At 59.1% G+C, this 20611-nt stretch overlaps 2 protein-coding genes across 5 annotated transcripts; one reads left to right on the forward strand and one right to left on the reverse strand.

Annotated features, from left to right (window-relative positions):
* The first annotated feature begins 1625 nt into the window (after positions 1-1625).
* On the forward strand, positions 1626-17039 carry Zdhhc8 (zinc finger DHHC-type palmitoyltransferase 8). Of its 4 annotated transcripts, none has more exons than XM_048343496.1 (11): positions 1626-1837; positions 8743-8864; positions 9043-9200; positions 9291-9463; positions 9678-9780; positions 10055-10146; positions 10319-10460; positions 10727-10847; positions 10930-11039; positions 12304-13304; positions 16096-17039. In XM_048343496.1, the coding sequence occupies exons 1-11, from the start codon at positions 1734-1736 to the stop codon at positions 16304-16306; spliced, it is 2337 nt and encodes a 778-aa protein (XP_048199453.1). In that variant the 5' UTR covers positions 1626-1733; the 3' UTR covers positions 16307-17039. The 4 variants fall into 4 exon arrangements, with proteins under 4 accessions (XP_048199453.1, XP_048199450.1, XP_048199452.1 ...); XM_048343493.1 differs by lacking the exon at positions 16096-17039 and adding an exon at positions 14376-15549; XM_048343495.1 differs by lacking the exon at positions 16096-17039 and adding an exon at positions 14376-15549 and having other exon boundaries at positions 13120-13304.
* A 670-nt stretch (positions 17040-17709) lies between these two features.
* On the reverse strand, positions 17710-20031 carry Ccdc188 (coiled-coil domain containing 188). Its single transcript, XM_048343512.1, has 10 exons — positions 19819-20031; positions 19444-19752; positions 19214-19318; positions 19003-19107; positions 18855-18911; positions 18702-18761; positions 18505-18569; positions 18307-18364; positions 17981-18030; positions 17710-17896 (listed from the first exon to the last, which is right to left on the reverse strand). The coding sequence occupies exons 1-10, from the start codon at positions 20029-20031 to the stop codon at positions 17710-17712; spliced, it is 1209 nt and encodes a 402-aa protein (XP_048199469.1).
* Between the last annotated feature and the right edge of the window lie 580 nt (positions 20032-20611).

The raw sequence follows: 20611 nt of genomic DNA on the forward strand, positions 1-20611 counted from the left end.
CTCCATGGTGCTCTGTCCAATGGAGAAGGTGACTGTCCTGGCACCCAAGAGTCAAGGGACTCTTGGGTTGCAGTGAAGTGGTAAACCCTGCTGGGAGGGCCATTTCTGATTTGTGGGTTCAAATCCCACTTCCCCAGCAAGAGCCTCAAGCCTAACACCCCAGTGTCCTCTGCTCTGAAACCTGATCCCAAGGAGCTCAGTCCACATGGGGATGTGTTCTGGCCTGCAGGCCAGAGGTAAGGACTAGGCCATGGTTGAAGTGTGTTCATAGCACTGAGGGCTGGTATGCTGTTTGCTTTTTGGTCACCACTGTGCCCTAAGATCTCCATCAGTGCTGGGAGTACTCTCCCTGCCATTATGCCAGGCCTGAGTGGGAAGACCTATAGACCACAAGTTTGGGAGATAATCCATCATTCCTGCTGTTGGATACCTATACATTAAGAGCCCCAGAGTTGGGTTTCTAACAATCTGCAGCCTGCCTACCCCGAGAAGCTAGCTGGGTGCTTCACAGAGTAAAGATGGACCTTCAGGCCAAGTTTATGAAGGAGGCATGTCAGGGAGGAGGAGGAGGTGTCTGCTGTGCAGAAACTGATGGGAGAAGAGGAAACCCCTGCCCCATCCCCCACATCCATGGGGGATGAGGTCCAATGGGTCAGGTTTCAGGCTGGAGGGTATCTTGGGTGTTGGGATGGCCACAACTAAGGGCGGCCCTTGCTGGGAGTGCAGTGGAGCTTGGCCCATGTTGCTATCAGCTGAGGAAATTCTGCCAGGGGAGGCTAAGCACAGGTGTCCAGTAACCTGCCCACATCTCAGGCGCCCTCTGATAGTCTGGGATGCCAGTCCACCTTAAGCAGTAGTGCAGCAGAGCTGGCAAGTGGGATATGGGGAGGTGGGGGGGGGGGGTTGTGCACCAGGCCTCTCCAGCCCCTTAGTGCCTCTCCTCTAGGTTTACCTGCCCTGCGGGGAAGGGGGAGGTTGAACCCTTGTCTTTCACCTACAAACGTTCTCTGGCCTGCAGTCTGGAACAGCACCTGGAGGGCCCCAAGGGTCTCTCTCTGACTTGTGTCCATGCTGGGACTAGAGACAAGGGCTGTGAGGTGGGCAAGGTTCAGAAACAACCATAATGGCTCTGCATTGTCACCAGGCGGCTTCTGAAAGGGGCTTGGCCCCAGCCCAGGAACAGCGTGGAGCAGGGGCCCGCGGCCCGCCCGGGGACGCGCCCGGTGGTGTGTAGAACAAGATTTGTGCCGACTGGCCAAGGAGTGCACTCGCGCAGGGGCCTGCGAGGTGGGACCGGGGCGCCTGGCTCTTCCCGCGGTGCCTACTGGACCTGAAAGGCCCGCAGGGTGCGTCGGCTGCGCGGCCTCCAGAGCCCTCCGCCCCGGACGCGCGAAGCCGGCCATGGCTCCGCGCCTCCGAGGGTCGCGGGATCGGAGGCCGCCCGCTGCCCGGGGAGGACGGGGAGCGGCAGGCCCCGCGGCCCGCCCCTGGCCCGCCTCCGCCGCGGCCCCCCAGCAGCCCGGTCCACCTTAAGGGGAGCGCTGACATCAGCGCGCCGCCGCCGCCGCCGCCGCCGCCCGTGGGGTGGGATTTCCTTCTCCTCCTCCTCCGCCGCCGCCGCCGCCGTCGCCGCCGCCGCGGGTCCCGCGCCGCGTCCAGCCCGACCCCGGCCCGACCCCGGCCGGCTCCGCCCGCCCGGCCCCGGGGAGGGATGCGGCGGCGCGGCGCCCAGGATGCCCCGCAGCCCCGGGACGCGCCTCAAACCCGCCAAGTACATCCCGGTGGCCACGGCGGCCGCGCTGCTGGTCGGCTCCAGCACCCTCTTCTTCGTGTTCACGTGAGTCGGAGCCTCGCCCGGGGTCTGGGTCGCGGAGCGGGGCGCCGCTCCCGGGGTGGCGGGGGGCGGGGGGAGCGGGGCGGGCAGCGCTCCGCGGGGCCGGGAGGGGCCGGGGCGGGATGGGACGGGCCGGGCGGGGCGCAGGCTGCGGCGCCCCCAGCCCCTCCACCGGGCCGAGGCCCAGGGTGCGGTTGACCTGGGGGCACCTGGGGCAGCCGAGTCCTGTGTGGGGACGGCAGTGCTGGCTGGCCGCCTCTGTGTGTGCCTGGCAGGCCCTGGGTGTGGCCGCAGCCCTTCCCTCGCCCAAGACTCCAGAGGGGACGTGGGTCACCCCAGCCGCTGGCACTTCTTGCCTGCAGCTGTGGGAGAATCTTGGGTGGCCTCCCAGCTGGAAGCCCCAGGCCAGAGACAAAGTTGTTCCTGCGTAGGTGTGGTCTGGCTTGTTTGCCACATGCCTGTCCCACAGTCCCTGGCCACCCTTGGCAGCTGGCAAGACCCCAATCAATGGTTATCAGAGTTGAAGAAAGGCAGGCTGGACTGGACCAGGACAGACAGTTGCACTGCAGTGGACAGGCTGTGGGGATTGCTCTCACAGGCTGTCTCACCGGCCAGAGTGACCTGCTGATCATGGAGTCACCTGCTGAAGATTCTTAAGGGATCAGGGCTTTAGCCTTCACTTGTGAGGATCGCTGATCTCTCACCCTTTTCACAAATCTAACAAGGAGTCTGTTCAGCCACAGTGATGACCACCTGTTCCCAGGGAAGATGTCCCTGAATATGAGAGAACCTGAGTGGGTAGAAGCCATCCTGGTGCCCTTTCACCTTCTAGGAGCTGGGGGGAGGGGGGAGGAGGGGAGTGCTGTGCGTGTGTGTGTGTGTGTGTGTGTGTGTGTGTGTGGTGAGGCTGAATTAGGCGCCTGTGGAAGCATGAGAGCCTCTACCTGGAGGCTGGGGTGGGGTGGGTGCAGGCTGCCAAGAGTGGGTTTAAAAAAGGCCTGTGTGGACGGGCTTATTTCTGGCTCTAGAGAGCCAACGTGTTCTTGTCACTCAGATGTTGCTGACTGTGGGGCAGAGAGGGGTGGGCGGTAGTGGTGGGGATTAGGGAGCCAGGCCCAGAGGGACACATCAGAGCTTCTCTCTCCTCCCCACTCTCTCTCTCTTCTTCTTCCTCCTTCTCCTCCTCCTCTTCTGTTACTGGGGCTTGAACTCAGGTCTGAACACTGCCTTTTAGCTTTCTTTTTCTCTACCACTTGGGCTGCACCTCCACTTCCAAGTTTTCTAGTTAATTGGAGATACAAGTCTCATGGACTTGGCTTTGAACCTTGATCCTCAGTTCTCACCCTTGTGAGTAGCTAAGATTATAGGCCACCTGGCTTCTGGCTTTATTAGAGCTTCTTGGGGGAATGAGCCCAGCTGAGTGAGGTGTCTATCTGAGGTTCAGGTGCTGTTCAGTGTCTTACAACTTTGAAACATGGTGTGTTTTCTATGGAGAACTTGTGAACTGCAGGGAAAAAGTTTTCACACAAATCAAGATTGACCCCCAAATACCTCTGTCTGCCATGTCCTCTAGGGTCCTTAGCACCCTGGAGTCACCTCTGCAGTACCTGGGCCACAAGTTGGCTATATTTGTGGGTTACTCACCTATGTATTGTAAGGTTACTCGTGTGAACTTGACTTCAAGTGTGTGTGTCACGTACGAACGCACACCAGTACTGAGGCTTGAACTCAGGGCTTGGGCACTGTCCCTGAGCTTTTATGCTTAAGGCTAGTGCTCTACCACTTTGAACCACAGTACCATTTCTGGCTTTTTTTGGTGGCTAATTGGGGTTAAGAGTCTCATGGACTTTTCTGCTCCAGCTGGCTTCGAACTGCAATCCTTACATCTCAGCCTCCTGAGTAGCTAGGATTACAGGCGTGAGCCACTGATACCCAGCTTGGCTTCCTTTTTAAAAATTATTATTTATTTATTGTCAAAGTGATGTACAGAGGGGTTACAGTTTCCTACATAAGGCAGTGGGTACATTTTAGCTTCCTTTTTAATGGAAACTGGGTTCTGGAATTGCGGACAGTAGCCCTGTTGGAGTGGGGTTCCTTTTGGGCACAGTGCGTTAGCCTGTGTGTGGCCTGCTCTGACCTCAGCTGGCCTGGGAGAAAGTGGTAGACGTCCCTGTGATACATTGGGGACTAAGAGTTCTCCCGTGTGGCAGTCATTTAGTAGGACTCAGGAGCCTCACCCCTTGGGGATAGGAAATGGGCTCAATGGCCATTGGCGACCCTGGCTGGCCCTCCCCTGGCCTCTTAGTCTCCTCCAGATGGCTCTGTTGCTGAGAAAGGAGTGGGCTGTGCTAATTTTGGGTAGGTAGGGATTCAGGTAGGTCATGTTGACTGGGTGTCCTCAGGATGATTTTCTTGTTCCCTCAGTGCCTCCCTCCCATCATGTATCTGGGCCCAGGCCCAGACACCTCAGACAGGCACCCCAGAAGGAGAGTCACTTCCCACCCTGCCCTTGGGGTTGTAACTTCTCTGTTCCATGGATTTTTCTAAATGATGAATGGTCCTGGGGTCTCCACTTTGAACTCAGTGAATGTGAGTGCACCCTCACCCAGGGAAGATTCCTCTCACACACCCAGTAGACAGTGGACCCTAAGGCCTGAAGGAGCAAGGACCCCTCTCACAAAGGAGGCAGGGCTACCAGGAATGCAGGGATCTCCCCAGGAGAGGCTGGGTGTGGGAAGCATGCCGAAATGTGGGGTGCAACCTCTGAGGACAGGGTTCATGGCAAAGCCCTCCTTTAAGAAGCCTTCCTGAGTTCTTGGTAGCATTCATGCACCTACTGACAACCCCCTTCCCCCCAATTCTCCAGCCTCCTGGGCCATGGAAACCCTTTCTAAAGTGTTACAATGCCAGGCTGGGTCAGGTACTGGGAGGGGTTCCAAGGCCTTCGGGACCCGGCCTCTCCCTAGAGCCAATTTTCAGAGTCAAGGAACTTACCCTACTGAAAGCTGTGACTGCCAATCCCAGAGCTGGGTTAGGCCATTGTGTCTCCATTGGTAGCATCTGAGATGGCGTGACTGGTCCCCCAGATGGGTCTGAGCCCTTTCCATGCTTGGAGGCCCAACCCAGCTAACAGTCCAGGCCTGGGCTCCACCCTGCCACATAGGCCTAGCTACAACTGGGGCCTCTGGGGGAGAAATCTGAGGGGGTAGAAGTTCAGTGTGAACTCCCCTGGCACGATGCACTGGTGTGACCTGGGGAATCCCTGGCCTTTTGAGCCTCATTTTCCATCTGCTGAGTGTCTAGGGACTGTACAGATGGGTGCAGCTGTTTCACAGTCCAGAGGCCCTATCTGGAATGGCTGGGCAGCCTGGCTGCTGACCTGGGGGTCCTGCATACCCCCATGGGCCAGCGTTATTCTCACATGCAAATAGTGTTAATGAAGAGCCTCATTTAAATGGAAACATCTTAGTTAAAATTTTCCATTCCACATTTAGCTGTAGCAGACATTCTGTCCCCAAAACCAGTCCCCCCGCCTCCCCATCTCTGGGCAGTGTCTCTCTGTTGGGACCTCCACCCCCGGTGGAGCCCACAGTGGTGGCTTGTGTCTCAGCCATGTCCCTGTGGCTCAGAAGACAGGGCTAGAGCTGGAGGAGTGCTCTTGGCCTCAGGGCAAGGCCCTCAGATCCTCTTGGCTTCCAGCACAGCTTGAATCAGCTAGGAGGATGTCTTAGGGAAGTGGTGGCCCCTGTCCTATTGACTGAAGGCCATATGCTGCCCCATTCCAAGACAGGGACCTGAAGGCTGTCTCTTCATGACCCTCTTGCCAGCTCAGGACTTAAGGTAGGGAGGGCTTAAGCTGCCTGGCGTCAGCCAGGGTGGGCCCACCCCGTAGGCCTAGGCTGGAATAGAGTCTCGTTCCCTACATACAGGTAGAGAGCTTCCTGGAGCATATGGATTGAGGAGTCCTGCCTGCTGGGGCAGTGGGAAACTCAGAGAGGCAGAGGGGCTTGCATGAAGTGCCTGTAATGGCCAGCCAAGCTGGGGCTAGACAGGGCTGGAGAAAGGTGGAGGAGGAGTGTATCTGCACACGTATATATTCACATGTGACCATGTGTACATCGCTGTGCATGAACACATGTGCAAGCGTGCTTCTGTGGTACGCATATGCATCTTCACGCATCTTCCTGCATGCATGTGTCTGACATGTGGATGTGCTTGTATGTGTTCATGCATGTGTACTTTCATGTCTGCATGCTTACATATGCCAAGGCCTGCATCTGTGCATACACACCTTGGAGCATGTTTACATGTGTGGTTCCCTGTGCATGTGAGCCTGTGCGTACTCTTCCTCTCTGACTTAGCTCACAAGCTTTCTGAGTTTGAGTCCTGCCTAGATGCTGGAGGGCTGGCCAGTGAGTGGGCTTGTGCCCCTTAGGAGGGATTGAGGCCAGAAGGTCCCTGGGAGAGGTGAGAGAGGGCTTGGAAGATGAATGCTGCTCCTGGGCCCAGTTCAAGCATCAAGGGCTGGAGATGATAGGGCGAACAGGGACTCAGGTCCCAGTCAGAGAAGCTCAGGCCTTCCTGACACCCAGCTAAGGCTCCTGTCCTCCTGTCCTCCAGCAGACAGGGCATACCCATCATAGGCTGCCTAGTGCCTCAGCGCAAGAGCCGCTCTGTCAGTGTAAATTTTCAAATATGTCATGGTACTGCCCCTACTGGTCCCTGGGCATCTCATTCAGGGCTTCTGAGTCCACTTGGCCTGGCATGGATATTGAGGTTCAAAGAGGACACCATTAGCACAGCCTGCTCCCTGGCAGGGAGCTCTAGTTATTGTGCTTACCTCACAGGTAAATGCTGAGGCCCGTCCAAGTGGGGGCCAGGGGCTAGGTTCTGAGCCTTGCTCAGACACAGACGGGCTCCAAGGCCTCTGCTCTTTGTCTCCTTGTCTGTAAACGGGAAGACAGCAGTCACCCTGCTCTGCACAGCTGGGAGAACCAAGTGGCAGGTGCATGGGAGATCGGCTCCATGGTGGGGGGGAGGGTACAGAGCCCAGGGACACCCTCCCCACGTGCCCTCCTCCCCTTAGCATCTCGCCATCCATGTCTGTGTGTGTCTGCCCGCCCCCATCCCCAGCCAGTCCCTTGACTCCTTGGCTCTTTCTCTCCTAAAGCAGCTGTCTCTGGGGCTTCATGCTGATCTGTCACTATCTTGAAATTCTGTTCTTTAACAATGGGTCTATATTTCTATTTGCACCAATTATGTAGCTGGTCCTTCCCAGAAGGACTGTAGGGAGCTTGCTCATGTTGCCAAAATGGGGCTGGAGGCGTCCCACTCCCCCTGAGCCCGGGGCCGGGGCTGGTGTTCTCAGGAGGTGTCTTGCCCTTGCCTGTCCCACCAGCATTTAGGGAGTGATCCTGTCTTAGGGTTCCAGTGGGGCTGCTGGGTGCTCTTGGATTGGAGGTCACCTGTGTGCCAGGCAGGGGTGGGGAATGGGAAAGGAAGGCCTATGAGGCCGCTAGGGTGAGGGGTGACAGAGGAAGGTCTTCCTGGCTGAGGGACCCCTGCAGTCCCAGTCATGGCCTGTGTCCTTCTTCTGTGTGTTCACCGCAGCCCGGAAGCAGAGGAAGGGGCAACATGCTCTCGGCCCCACGGAGGGTGCTGCCGTGGGAAGCAGTCTTTAAATAGCCTCTTGCTTTCCACTAAAAATAGTTCTGCTGCCATGGAGGTGGTTGCTGGGGTGGCAGGGCTGGCTCCTGGCCAAGGCAGGCGTGGGTGCCTGGCGTGGACGGCGTGTGCTGGGGTGGCGGGCAGCCACGGCCTCCACACGCCTGCTGGTGACCACCCTCGCGCCATCCCCATGGTCCAGGGCAGCTGTGGGGATCCCCACCTACCTGACCCCACAGAGGGTGTGAGTGTCAGGACAGGAGTGAGCCTCCTTCAGGGCCCTCCTCTCGTCTCAGCAGGAGAGATCCAGAGACGAGGCTGCAGGCCAGTGGGCGGACTTGGACCCACTACAAGATTGAGGCAAGGGGCTTGAGGACTTGCTGGCTTCCACGGAGGGCATTCTGGTTAGGATCTGTGAGAGCCAGGGCAGGCAGTCTACAGGGAGATGTGCAAGGCCCTTCCAGAGAGCCTGTGAGGGGAGCCAGGAGTCCTGGAAGGCTTCCCGGAAGAGGAGGCGAACTTGGAGCCCAGCAAGTGCTGTGGGGTGACGAGAGATGGGAAGGGGTGAGCCTTGTGCTTTTCCAGTATCTCCAGGCTTTCTGTGCTGCCATCTGGAAAGCAGGGTGATAATTTAAAAAGAAGGGGCTGTTTGGGCCAGAGCCCCCACCCTAAGGAAGAGTGTGTGTGGAGAGGGGGGTGGGTAACCCTTCATGCATTTGTTGACCCAGGTTGGGACTCTCCTTACCCTAGAGTCTCTCTGGCCAGGGGCCATGGTGAGGCCTAGGGCTGACCCCAACTTCCTAGCAGGTTGCTGGCCTCTGTCCATGGTAGCACATGGACATTGTAGGCTGATTTGCCCTCCTGGGCACTCACTTCAGGTCTGTGCCCCCCTCCACAGGGAAGAGGATCTGGGAAAGTTGTAGCTGAGCTGGGAGGACTTGCATGGCTTTGATCTGAACTAGTCTTCCCAAATGGTGTGACCCAGGCTGATGGGCTTCTCTGAGCCTCAGTTTCCTCAACTGAATTATGTTCCAGATAGTCCACAGGGTGTGGTCCCAGAGCTGGCATGTGAGGAGCCCCCAGTGGTTAAGCCAAGCTTCCATGACATCCACAACCTCCCCTGGCAGCCTCTCCAGCCCTGCTGGTGGACACAACTGCATGCAGATGGCCGTGCACCATGGCTCTGCCCTCGCCTCCGTGCCGTAACCCTCACACCTAGCTCTCTGCCCCATTGTCTGTGGCAGGTGCCCATGGTTGACGAGAGCTGTGTCCCCAGCTGTTCCTGTATACAATGGCATCATCTTCCTCTTTGTCCTTGCCAACTTCAGCATGGCTACCTTCATGGACCCTGGCGTCTTCCCCCGAGGTAGGGCCCCGGGCTGTAGTGGCTCATCTGCTTGTTTTCAGGAGTGTGTGAGCAGCTAAAGTGGAAGAGACATGGGGGTTCCCAGTAGATGGGCTGGGCAAAGACTGGGGATAGGCTTTCTGGCTAGAAAAGCCTTCTTCCTGCACCCTTGACTCCCTGCCTGGCTCTTGATCTGCAGCGGATGAGGACGAGGACAAGGAGGATGACTTCCGGGCCCCACTGTACAAGAATGTGGACGTGAGGGGAATCCAGGTCCGCATGAAATGGTGTGCCACGTGCCACTTCTACCGTCCGCCACGCTGCTCACACTGCAGCGTCTGTGACAACTGCGTAGAGGTGACTGCCCAGCTGCACTCCATGCCCCTCTGCCCAGGCCCTCTACCTGTCCCTGTCTGTCACATGTCCTGACGGACTGCTTCTGCCCAGGACTTTGACCATCACTGCCCCTGGGTCAATAACTGCATTGGGCGTCGCAACTACCGCTACTTCTTCCTGTTCCTGCTGTCACTCAGCGCACACATGGTGGGTGTCGTGGCCTTTGGCCTGGTCTATGTGCTAAACCACGCTGAAGGGCTGGGAGCTGCCCACACCACCATCACGTATCCTTGATCCCTTTATGCCCCACCCCAAAGGCAGCATGGGCTGACAACATGTGTTGCAGGGGAAACTGAGGTTCTTAGGGGCCCGGGTAGTTGCCTGGGTGGGGAGATGGCTCCTATAGGAGGGAGGGGCAGGCATCCCTTAGCGGGAGGGGGAGGTATTTGTCCCCAGGTTCTCACTCCTTGCCTGTTGCCAGTGGCCTTAACGTGCCAGCATGGCTGTCATGTGTGTGGCTGGCCTCTTCTTCATTCCTGTCATCGGCCTCACTGGCTTCCACGTGGTGCTGGTCACTCGGGGGCGCACCACCAACGAACAGGTGCAGATCCTGCCCAGAACTGGGCCTTGGGAAACCTCTTGTGAGGTGGTTTGTGCAGCTGGGAGGGGAGGGGCTCCAGGTGGGTCCATGCCTGCCCTGTTCCCTGCCCTTCTGACTGGTGGACACTGCAGCCACCGACTTAGAGCTTGGGAATGGTGCAGCTCCCTGCAGGGCTGACTCTGCCCCACGCTGCAGATGCCCCCTGCCTGTCCCCTGTCTGTCCTGCCCTGGACCCTGGGTAGCCAAGCTGGCTGAGGGGGTCCCGTGTCCACAGGTGACTGGGAAGTTCCGCGGGGGTGTGAACCCCTTCACCAGAGGCTGCTATGGGAACGTGGAGCACGTGCTATGCAGCCCCCTGGCGCCCCGGTGAGGCCCGGCCTAGGCAGGGGGGCAAGGGGGCCTATGCCGGGTGTGGGGTGGGCGGCTTCGGACCCTCAGCCTGGTCCCTCTCTACTCTTGCCAGGTGGGGCTGGCCCTGCCCTTGGTGTGTGTTCACAGCCAGGTCGCTTGGCCGCTGACCCCTCTGCCCCTGGCACAGGTACGTGGTGGAGCCACCCCGGCTGCCGCTCTCCCTGAGCCTGAAGCCACCCTTCCTTCGGCCTGAGCTCCTGGAGCGAGCTGCACCTCTCAAGGTCAAGCTTAGTGACAATGGGCTGAAGGCAGGCCTGGGCCGAAGCAAGGTGGGGGCCTGGGCTGCAATGGGAGAAGGGATGGGAGTCAGACCCTTGAGACAGGGGAACAGGCAGACTGGAGAGGCAAGCTGAGGGACAGAGACGCCCGGCTGGGTCCCCTGTCTGGATGGTGAAGGCCCAGAAGAGGTGGAAGGTGGGGGGTGGGGATTGATGGGAAAATTCTCTGGAGGGGTCCCAGGGCTACAGGAAGAAAGCCTCAGTTCAGTGCTACCCTTTGTCCAAGCCCCACCCACCACTAACACCACCCCTCCCAGTCCAAAGGCAGCCTGGACCACCTGGATGAGAAGCCACTGGACCTCGGACCACCACTGCCTCCCAAGATAGAGGCCAGCACCTTTGCAGGAGACCTGAAGAGCCCAAGACCTGGCAGCGCTGGTAAGGTGGTGTTGCCACACTGGGAGAGGAACACGGATTAACCTGTATTGGATCCCACTCTGACCATGCTCTCTCTCTTCAGAGAGTGCCCTATCAGTGCAGAGGACCAACCCACCAACTCCTGCCATGTACAAGTTCCGTCCTGCCTTCCCCACTGGCCCCAAGACAACCTTCTGTGGGCCTAGCGAGCAGGTAAGGCCAGCTCCCCACCCTTCTCTGAAAGGCCTCGTCCCTTGGTAGGGCCTGCCCCCGACTGGCCATACCTCTGGGAGGGCCCCACCTGGGTCACAGAGGGCCATGTGCACACCTACGGCACCACCCCACACTGCAGATATGCTGAGCTAGGGTTAGTTAGAGGGGAGCAGAGTGAGGTGTTCTGGGAGGGGCTGGTTCTAGTGGTCTCGGCTTAGCATCTCTGTCCTTTGGCTGGTATTACCCATAGGCCATGTGGGCAGCTGCATCTCCCACAGTGCGTGCCTAGAGTGCCTATCATTCCACCCTTAGTCACTCTGTAAGGCCCATGGGAAGCCTTTGGGATTGGAGATTTGTTTGAGAAAGCACATTTACTTTCCCCAAATTCAGTCTTCAGTTGCTCATATCTATGGAGCAGTTAGCGGCTCCAGTTAGTGGAATGATCCAGAATCCCAAGTGTTCCCAGTGATACTATCCCTCCTGGAGGGCCATCCTGAGAGGAAGGAATGAGGCTTGACCCCATGTGTTTAGGCCAGCTTCACCACTGGGGACCCTTTCTCCTGAGAATCCATGTCCTGCTACACTTAGCCCAGGGGACCACTGGACAGGGTAGTAGTCTGGGCCTCCCTGGCAGAGGGTCTGGTCTCGGTAGGCATGCATGCAGTGGCAGGCTTATCCTACTATGAGAGTCACCACTGGCTGGGAACCGGAGCTCTAGGCACCCTCTCCACATTACCTCCTTCCCAGAACTGACCTGGATCCTTCCTGAGATTCAGTCTGGATGGCTAAGCATATCCAGGCCATGTGTGTCCTCATCTCCTTTGGGTTGTGTGATTTCTGTGGTCCCACTCAGTCTGAGCGGCAGCCCTGCCCCCATCCCCTCCAGTCACAGCCACTGCCCGTAACTGTGGCTGCCCTGAGCAGGTGGGCCCTGGGCGGGGTACAGTCCAGGACTGCAGCTCTGGGTCTGGGTAGCAGCCAGCTCTCACCTGGAACTTTGTGAGTGTTGGCCTACGTGTGATCGCGAGGCCCCTCCCAGGGATTGTGGGTAGAGGCAGGCCCCTCACAGCCTTCCACTGCCTCCTGATTTCCTGAGTTCCTTCCATCGTGGGCAGGAGGGAGGTGCATGGTCGGGACCCGGGAGCATCTTGTAGTGTCAGCTGTAGCTGCTGCGTGGAGGACGTGCCTGGGATTACCGTCTCCATGTGGGCACAGAGCCCTGGGTGGCTTGCAGGCAGAGTGAAAGCAGGTTGTTTACCCACAGGTCACAGGCCCTGATTCCCTGACCCTGGCAGATGACAGCACCCACAGCTTGGACTTTGTGTCTGAGCCCAGCCTGGACCTCCCAGACCTTGGGCCTGGTGGCCTACACTCGGCCTACCCGCCGTCCCCACCTCTCAGCGCCACTGATGCCTTCTCGGGCGCTTTGCGCTCCCTGAGTCTCAAGGCTGCCAGCCGGAGGGGTGGGGACCATGTGGCCCTACAACCCCTGCGCTCTGAGGGTGGGCCCCATACGCCCCACCGTGGCCTCTTTGCACCCCATGTGTTGCCCAATCGAAATGGCAGCCTGTCCTATGACAGTCTGCTTAACCCTGGCTCCCCTGGTGGCCATGCCTGCCCGGCACACCCCTCTGTTAATGTGGCCGGCTATCACTCACCCTACCTGCACCCTGGGGTGGCAGGTGACCCACCTCGGCCCCCGTCCCGTAGCTTCAGCCCTGTGCTGGGACCCCGGCCTCGCGAGCCCTCTCCTGTGCGCTATGATAACCTGTCACGGACCATCATGGCCTCCATCCAGGAGCGCAAGGACAGGGAAGAGCGAGAGCGGCTGCTGCGCTCCCAGGCGGACTCTCTCTTTGGCGACTCTGGAGTCTATGACACACCCAGCTCCTACAGCCTCCAGCAGGCCAGTGTGCTGTCGGAGGGTCCCCGTGGCTCAGTGCTGCGCTACGGCTCCAGAGATGACCTGGTGTCTGGGCCTGGCTTTGGTGGCGCCCGCAACCCTGCCCTGCAGACATCACTGTCCTCTCTGTCGAGCTCTGTGAGCCGAGCACCTCGGACATCCTCTTCCTCCTTGCAGGCTGACCAGGCCAACAACAATGCCCCAGGGCCTCGGCCAGGCAGTGGCTCACACAGGTCACCTGCACGCCAGGGTCTGCCCTCCCCACCAGGCACTCCCTGCTCGCCCCCCTACTCGGGTCCCAAAGCTGTCGCCTTCATCCACACGGACCTCCCGGAACGGCCACCCTCGCTGACTGTGCAAAGGTGGGTGTTTGTTGGCATGGGTGGGTTCCCCTGTGCAGGGCAGACAACCAGCCATCTCTTGGTCTGGTACCCAGGGTCCTGAAGACCTGCGGTGTGGGGAGCAGAGTAGGAGTAGTGAGGCTCATTCTACCTTGAGGGCCCCTAGTTACCCTGGGGAGGGGTGATCTGGCTCTGGGTACACTATGGAAGAGGAAGATTTGTGAGCTGAGCCCCCAGAGCACAAGAAGGGCTTGGGGTATCTCCCTTGAGCTGTTTCCACATGAAATATAGGCCTCCTTTGGACATCTGACTGCATGCTTCTTCAGGAGGCTGGGGCTCACTGAAGGATCTACCCGTGTGGTTGCATAGTCCTGGGAAGCTGGGGCTTCCCTCCTGCTTCTGGATGGGGAATCTGAGGCCTAGAGAACATAGGCTGGCTCCAGGTCCCTGGTGGGGTAGTAATGGGCTGTTCACAGGCCAGGTCTAAGTCGGGGGGTGCGCTCACGAGGAAGATGTAGCATCGTCACAGCCTTGTCCTGGCTCTGCCCCAGCCAGGCCCCAGCCACCCCAAGTACTATCATAAAGCCTCAGGGGAGACCCCTGTCCAGGTTACTTGGCCACAAAGGGGTCCAAGGACACAGCTGCAAATGGTGTGGCTCTTGAGTAAGACTTCCCCACCCTACACTCCTTTGGATTTTTTTTTAATTGAGTGAGGGTCAAGGAAAGGGCAGCCAAGGGAGTAAAGGGGCTCCTCCCTCTTAGTCAGTGCTGGCCAGGCCAGAAGGCAGGACGGAAGCCCTTTATTTTCTATTTAAAAAAATGTACCATGCAGGGTCGTCCATGGGCCTCCCAGCTCAGGACATCAGGACGGAATAGGACAGTGCTGTGCCTTAATGTCCACTTGGCCAGTATCAGCTCAGGGGGATTGAGAGACCCAGGAGGACAACAGTGGTGATTGACACATCTGTCCTATGACAGCAGGGGCAGCCCAGGGTCTGGGACACAGGGCTCCCATCCATGTCCATGTGCGTCCTGTTGCCCACCATCCTGTGTTCACTGTGGGCACATGTGTATGTGCTTGTTTTAATGCAGGGACCACCCTCAGCTGAAGACCCCCCCAAGTAAGCTTAATGGTCAGTCCCCAGGCCTGACCCGCCTGGGGCCTGCTGCTGGCCCCGTGGGGCCCTCCGCCAGCCCTGCCCGGCACACGCTGGTTAAGAAGGTGTCCGGCGTGGGTGGGACTACGTACGAGATCTCGGTGTGAGAACTGACTGCCACTCATTCACCATGGCGCCTCGGGGACCAGGAACCCCACGGCCGCTTCCCCCATCCCCACCGGCTTCTCTGCCCCAGGGAGATGAGGCTGCCCATGCCTGGTGTGGACGCATCCGCAGGAGAGAGAGCCCTGCCTCCACAAGCGTATCCCCATGCCCTGGACCTAGCCACCCATTCATCTGCTCATGGGACACAGGTTCCCAGGCGAGGCTGTGGGTCTGTGCCGCTGCTGGTGCACTGACGGGGGACCTCGGCTGCTTCCTCCATCAGCCAAGCTCAACCTTGCCATCCATCACCCACCCTTGTCTCTCCCCAGGCCCACAGTCCCTTGATCCACCACTCCCCCTTACAGATCTGAACCTCTGACACCCTGCTGTCCCGGCTGTTCCTAACGCATTGCCTTTCACTGATCTGGCTGGCAGCTTGTAGTTTGGCAAGGCCGATGCTTCTGTAGGGGGTGCGGCCCTTACCTGCTCTGGGTTATGTTATGATAGGTGGGTGGACAGACAGACATCCAATAATGGCAGGAGTCCTAGCTCCATGGTGTCCAGTCTCGCCCGGCCGCTGGGTTTGTGTCCCCGTGTCTGTGTGCTGTGCTGCTGTGCCATGTGTTAGCGCTCGGCCAATGCTGTCCATTTCATCGAAGCCTTAACTGCTTTTATGCTCTTGTGGGAGGCCGTGGGTGGCAGGTGGGAGCAGCATGGGTGCTGCCATGTGGCTGCCCCAGGGGGACGGAGAGACCTGGTGTCCCCTCTCAAGCCCTCAGGCCCTCCCTGCCAAACTGGAGAATCCTCAACCCCCCAAGGCGTACAAAGTCCCCGGCCCTGGCCCAGCCCGGCCAGCGCCGTGTGGAAAGCACATCGGGGAGGGGGGCAGGGCTCCCCCTCATGTCAGGGACCTGAGTAAGCACATGGCAGTGTCTGCTTGCGTTGTCTGTTTTATGTTTTTATATTTACATCTATATATCTATAATTTTATTAAAAAAAGAAAAAGAGTCATTTTCATCCTTTCCTTGGGCAAGGCCAGGGCTGTGGGTGCCAGGGCCCTGGGAACAGGGCGTGGGGGGAGGGGAGGGGAGGGCTCAGGAGGGGGCGGACGGGCTGGCACGGGGCAGTGCATTCTCCATGGGAATTTCTGCCAACTGTAAACCAGGGAGAGGCCGTGGGCAGTGAGGGCTGGTGGCGGGTCTTCAGCTGGTGAGTATAATAAGGGGTTCTTGGCAGTAACTGTTTAGGGAAAGACTGGGGTGCACCTGCCTCAAGTGGTCCCCAGTAACCAGGGGTATGACACAGGACCTCCAGCTGGCTTGGGGTGCTGAAGGAATTGCTGTAATGACTGCTATATGCCACTGGCAGGATTGGGATATGGCAGGGCTCAGACAGCTTGGGCTGGGGCTGGGGGACTGGGGTGGACATGAGAGGCCCAGGGAGGGGGTGTCCCCAGATGTGTTCTGAGCCTTTGGGTCCCACAACTCTACCCAACTCCTACCCTGACCTCCACCTTTCTGCTTCTCTCTCACGGACGCCGCGGCCCACAGGGGGCGAATTGGCACCTGTAGCCATGGATGGGGGTGGCGTGGCCAGCCCAGGGGCACCCCTGGCCTGCACCTGTGCCACCTTGGCCGTCCTGAGGACCGCCCGTCACTGCGGGCCCCTTGGAACCAAGCTGCTGGGGCACCCTCTCGTGGGACCATGTGCCGTCTGCATTCGGCCGCGTCCAGCCTCTTCCCCAGCCTCTCGGGGCCCTAGCAGGATGCCAAGTAGGCAGCTCTGGGGCCCTGTATGGCCCAGCTGCGACCCAGGAAACCAGGCTGCTGTGGCCCCTGGGTTGAGGCTGAGGGGGGGATCCCCTCTCTACCAGCCACGTCTTGACTGAACCCCACCCTGCCAGGGCCTGTGACCCTGTGTCCAAGTGACCTCAGGAAGTCCCCCACCTGCTGCAGGGGTCCAGTGCCCCCACCAGGGGTGGCCCTAGAGTTGTTGGGACCAGCAGAATTCTTGCTCCAGCCTTCCTTCCCCTCTTAGCACTTTAAATTAAGCCACTTCCTCCTGGGGAGCCCAGGCCTCTGTGGGCTGAGCTGGGATGGGGGCCTCAGGTCACCCCTGCAGGTTACTGCACTCCCCCAAACCTGTCCCCAGCACATGAACAGATGCCTTAACTTCCTGGAGCTGTCAGCCAGCAGGGCGAGCCTGACCCGCCCATCCAGCTCTGCCCCTCATCTGCCCACCGGCTCCTAGCCCTGCCTCTGCTCTGCTCTGCCTCCGCCTGGGCTGTTTGCATCCAGGACAAGGCCTAGCTCATAGGGCTAAGCCTGCCAAGCCCGAAAGCCCAGGACAGAGCAGGATGGAGTCCTGCCAGCCCTCACTCCTGCACAGGGTCCCTGTCCCAGGGTCCTGAGCGGCAACTCATTTCTCCCATTTTGGGACAAGAAAGCCACAATGCTTTTCTCTATTCCGAAAGGTACCTCTTCCCTCAATTTAATTCCCCTAATAAAATTTTTGGTGTTTACTTCCATTGTTCTGTCTGTGGGGTTGGCCGGGGGGGGGGGGGGCTTTTTGAGCCTTAGACTGTGGCAGGAGGCTGGACTGGACAGGGACCCTGGGTGGAGAGCACAGCGGCCAGATGGGTGGTAAAGGTACAGAGTGACTCAAAAGGTCAGTGAGTTAGCCAGTTCAGGGTCCCAGGGTCCCTGGGAGGGCTTGGTCCTGGGGCTGAGAATGAATGACTCTTCTCCTTACTTCAAGGAGTCTCCTTTGATGCCCTCGGGGCCACCTATGCCCTCTGCAGAGAGCTACTCATGCCAGACAGATAGGGCTTAGGTCAGGAAAACCAGCTGAACGTTGGAGCTGAGACGGGAGTCCCACCCTGAGAGACCCCCCTCCCCACCAGATCAAATCATGGTGTCAACAGCATCCAAACCTCTACCCCTTCCTCGTTTCCATGGAAACAATTTCAAATGCCAAGCTGTTGTGACTATATGTCCAGCTGTAGGCCCAGCCCTCGGGACAGACCCCGCCTCCACCCTTCTCCGCAGCTCCTGGCGGGGATGGTGTGCAGCAGTGCCGTGGGCAGGGGAGGGCAGAGCCACTGGGCGCCTGGGGCAGCGCTGGCCATCCGGCCTCTTCCTCGCTGGGGCTACTGGGCCTCTGGCCTAGAAGGGCAGGAAGTCATCCACTTCGAGGTGCAGGAAGGGGCCCAGTAGGGCCCGGAGTTTCCAGACAGCAGCTCTGCTCAGCAAGGGCGGTACCAGCCCCTCGAAGGGTGTGGGGTCCACCACGTACACGTAAGCAGCAGTGCAGGCCAGCAGGGCGCCCAGCAACAGCCTCAGGGCCAGCAGCCTGTGGGCAGCGGTGGTCAGGGAGCAAGGGGTGGCTGCAGGGACGGTCCAGGGGGGACTGGGCTCTGCCTGCAAAGTGACCTACCAGAACTGGCCCTTGATACCCTCGGAACATCCCAGCTTCGGCCTCTTTTTCTGTTGGGGAGGGGGCTGTGTCAGAGACTCTCCCTGAGGGCGGTGGCAGAGGGTGGAGACTCCTGGTGCTGGGGTACCCGCCACCGACAGGGATTCTAGCCATACCCTTGTCCCTGATCCCCGGGGAGAGCTTTCTGTATCCACTGCCCTCTTTGGGGGCTGTTTCTGGAGGCCTCCTCTCTGGAGTCTATTCATTTGCATCTCCCTGGCAAGGCCCCCAGAGAAAGGCTAGGTCTCCAGCCTGGGAGGGGTGTGGGGTGTGGGGTGTGGGCTCACCGCGGTGCATGCTTTTTGCTGCTCCTTCCTGGCCTGAGTGCGGCACTGGGCCCTCTCCCTGGGGAACCACATAATCAGGACCAGATACCCCTCAGCCGCAGTCTGGTGGTATGCCCTTAATGTGGTAACTGGGAGGTGGGGGATGTTGGGTCCACACCATCCCTCCTGGCTCAGCCCGGCCTCAGGTCCCCACATCACCCCAGAATCTCTAGCTGAATGTCCTCCATCTGATCTAGCACACCCCGAATGTCCTTCTTGAGGTTCTGTGGGCAGAGGGATGGGAGATACGACCTTGACCCTTGACCACCCTGCCATCTTCCCACCTCCCACTGCCACCACCCTTCCTTCCTGCCCCCTCCCTTGTCCTCCTGGGTATCAACTTTTGGGGGACCTACCAGGAGTCCAGTGGCCTGATTGTTCAGGGCCATGTGTACTTCCGCCACACCATCCCACACCTGGAGGCAGAGAAGCTGGGTCACGTTGGAGAAGCAGGACCCACCAGGGGCTCCGCCTGTCCCCACTCCCCCCACCCCAGGCCAGGTGAGCACCTCAGTAATAGCCATCTTCTTCCTCTCAAAGGACAGTCGAATCTGTTGCAGTTCATTCTGTGTGTGTGTTGCGGGGGGGGGGGGGGGAGGTTCAGTATGGGCACGAAGAACCCCAATCCCGGGCCCAGCTCTGCCCACCAGGGCTTACCTGGGACTGCTGTACGAAAGCTTCTTCACCTCGACAGAGCTCCTGCCGTACCAGCTGCACAGGTCCCCTCTCTTCCAGGGGCAGGGTGCCAGCTGCTTCTTGAGACTGTGGGAGAGCCCCCCAAATCAGCCCCAAGGCTGTGCCTAGGCCTCAACAATAACTGGGGTGTGTGTAGTTATGTGGGGCCCCAGGGCTGCAGGCAGTGTCTTACCCAGGCCAGAGCGGTGCAGCTGGAATGGCTGCACAGGGGCAGGAACTGTGGCCCCGGAGACAGGAGCGCCCCCAGCTGCTCCCGAAGATCTTGGTTCTGTCTTTTCTGGGGTTGAGAGGCAGAGGAATGAGGCTACGTGTCAGGACTTACTGTCAGGCTGGAAACAGGCTGGGGCAAAGGGGAGCAGCCTGGAGCCCCTCTTGGTGCGGGGGGGGGGGGGGGAGACTCACCAAGCTGTGGTTCTCTTGTTCCAGTTGGCGGAAGGATTGCTCTGCACACCCCAGAGGTCCACTCTGGTGTTTCAAGGTGCCTGCCCTGGATGAGACTGGGGCCCCTTCTCCAGGCATTAGGGGTGGTGGGCATGGGAAGGGTCTGGGTCCCAAGTTGGAAGGTCCCCCCTGCCTAGGGGCCTCCTGTTCTCTCTCTGACCGTGGAGGCCAGCCCCACCCCACCCCAGTCTCCATTTCTCCTTGTCTTGGCCCTGATGGCTCTCTCACTCGCTGCTGCTGCTGCTGCTGCTGCTGCTGCTGCTGCTTCTGCTGCTGCTGCTGCTGCTGCCTCTCTCCATCTTCGTTTGTGAGAAAGTTCTCCGACACCTTGCCCACCTCCGCCCTGGAACCCCCACCATTGGCCCCTTGAGCTGGGAAAGGCCTTGTGGGCTCCACTGACTGAGCAGAGGAAATGGGGACCAGACAGGGCCACCTTACACATCCCTGGCAGGGCTGGTCCAGGCATCCTCCATGGCTGTTCGAGGCTGGGGCTGGGGGACATTGAAGGTGGGAGAAGACACAGGGACCCAGCGATTTTGGCCCCTCCATTCCTCCCTGTGACCCCAATCCAGGCTCTGGCCTGGCTGACCTGCCACTCTCTTTGAGGGCACTTTGGATGTTAAGCTGGCTCACAAGCCTGTCTGCCGGGGGAGATGGTCATAAAGGCCTGAGTGCAGCTGGGGAGGTCACAATGGGCAGGGCTGGGGCGGGAGCCAGGCCCCTCCCACTCACCACCACCCTCACTGACCCCGAATCCCTTCAACCATGTCCCCATCGCTGCTCCCCCCCTTTATCCACTCCTTCCTTTTCAGAGAGAGAGAGAGAGAGAGAGAGAGAGAGAGAGAGAGAGAGAGAGAGAGAGAGAGAGAGAGAGAGAGAGAGAATATGTGTGTATCTTGGGGCTTGAACTCAGGGGCAGAGTACTATCCTTTAGCTTTTTTTTTTTTTAACTCAAGGGCCAGCTCTTTTTTTTTTTTTTTTGGTTAGTTATGGGGCTTGAACTCTGGGCCTAGGTGCTGTCTCTGAGCTCTTCAGCTCAAGGCTAGCACTCTACCACTTGAGCCACAGTGCAACTTGCAGTTTTCTGGTGATTAATCGGAGATAAGAGTCTCACGGACTTTCCTGCCCA

Source organism: Perognathus longimembris, chromosome 3 (assembly GCF_023159225.1).
Source record: "Perognathus longimembris pacificus isolate PPM17 chromosome 3, ASM2315922v1, whole genome shotgun sequence".
Lineage (NCBI taxonomy): Eukaryota > Metazoa > Chordata > Mammalia > Rodentia > Heteromyidae > Perognathus > Perognathus longimembris.

What these genes read in the sequence shown, in the direction of transcription:
- Zdhhc8 (XM_048343496.1), top strand. Translation starts at nt 1,734, where the DNA reads ATGCCCCGCAGCCCCGGGACGCGCCTCAAACCCGCCAAGTACATCCCG. An exon ending in GCTGCCCACACCACCATCAC is followed by an intron (nt 9,464 to 9,677) that starts GTATCCTTGATC and finishes TTAACGTGCCAG; the next exon opens with CATGGCTGTCATGTGTGTGG. An exon ending in CCCAAGACCTGGCAGCGCTG is followed by an intron (nt 10,848 to 10,929) that starts GTAAGGTGGTGT and finishes CTCTCTCTTCAG; the next exon opens with AGAGTGCCCTATCAGTGCAG.
- Ccdc188 (XM_048343512.1), bottom strand. Translation starts at nt 20,031, where the DNA reads ATGGAGGGGCCAAAATCGCTGGGTCCCTGTGTCTTCTCCCACCTTCAA. An exon ending in AACAAGAGAACCACAGCTTG is followed by an intron (nt 19,319 to 19,443) that starts GTGAGTCTCCCC and finishes TCTCAACCCCAG; the next exon opens with AAAAGACAGAACCAAGATCT. An exon ending in AGCAAAAAGCATGCACCGCG is followed by an intron (nt 18,031 to 18,306) that starts GTGAGCCCACAC and finishes CCTCCCCAACAG; the next exon opens with AAAAAGAGGCCGAAGCTGGG.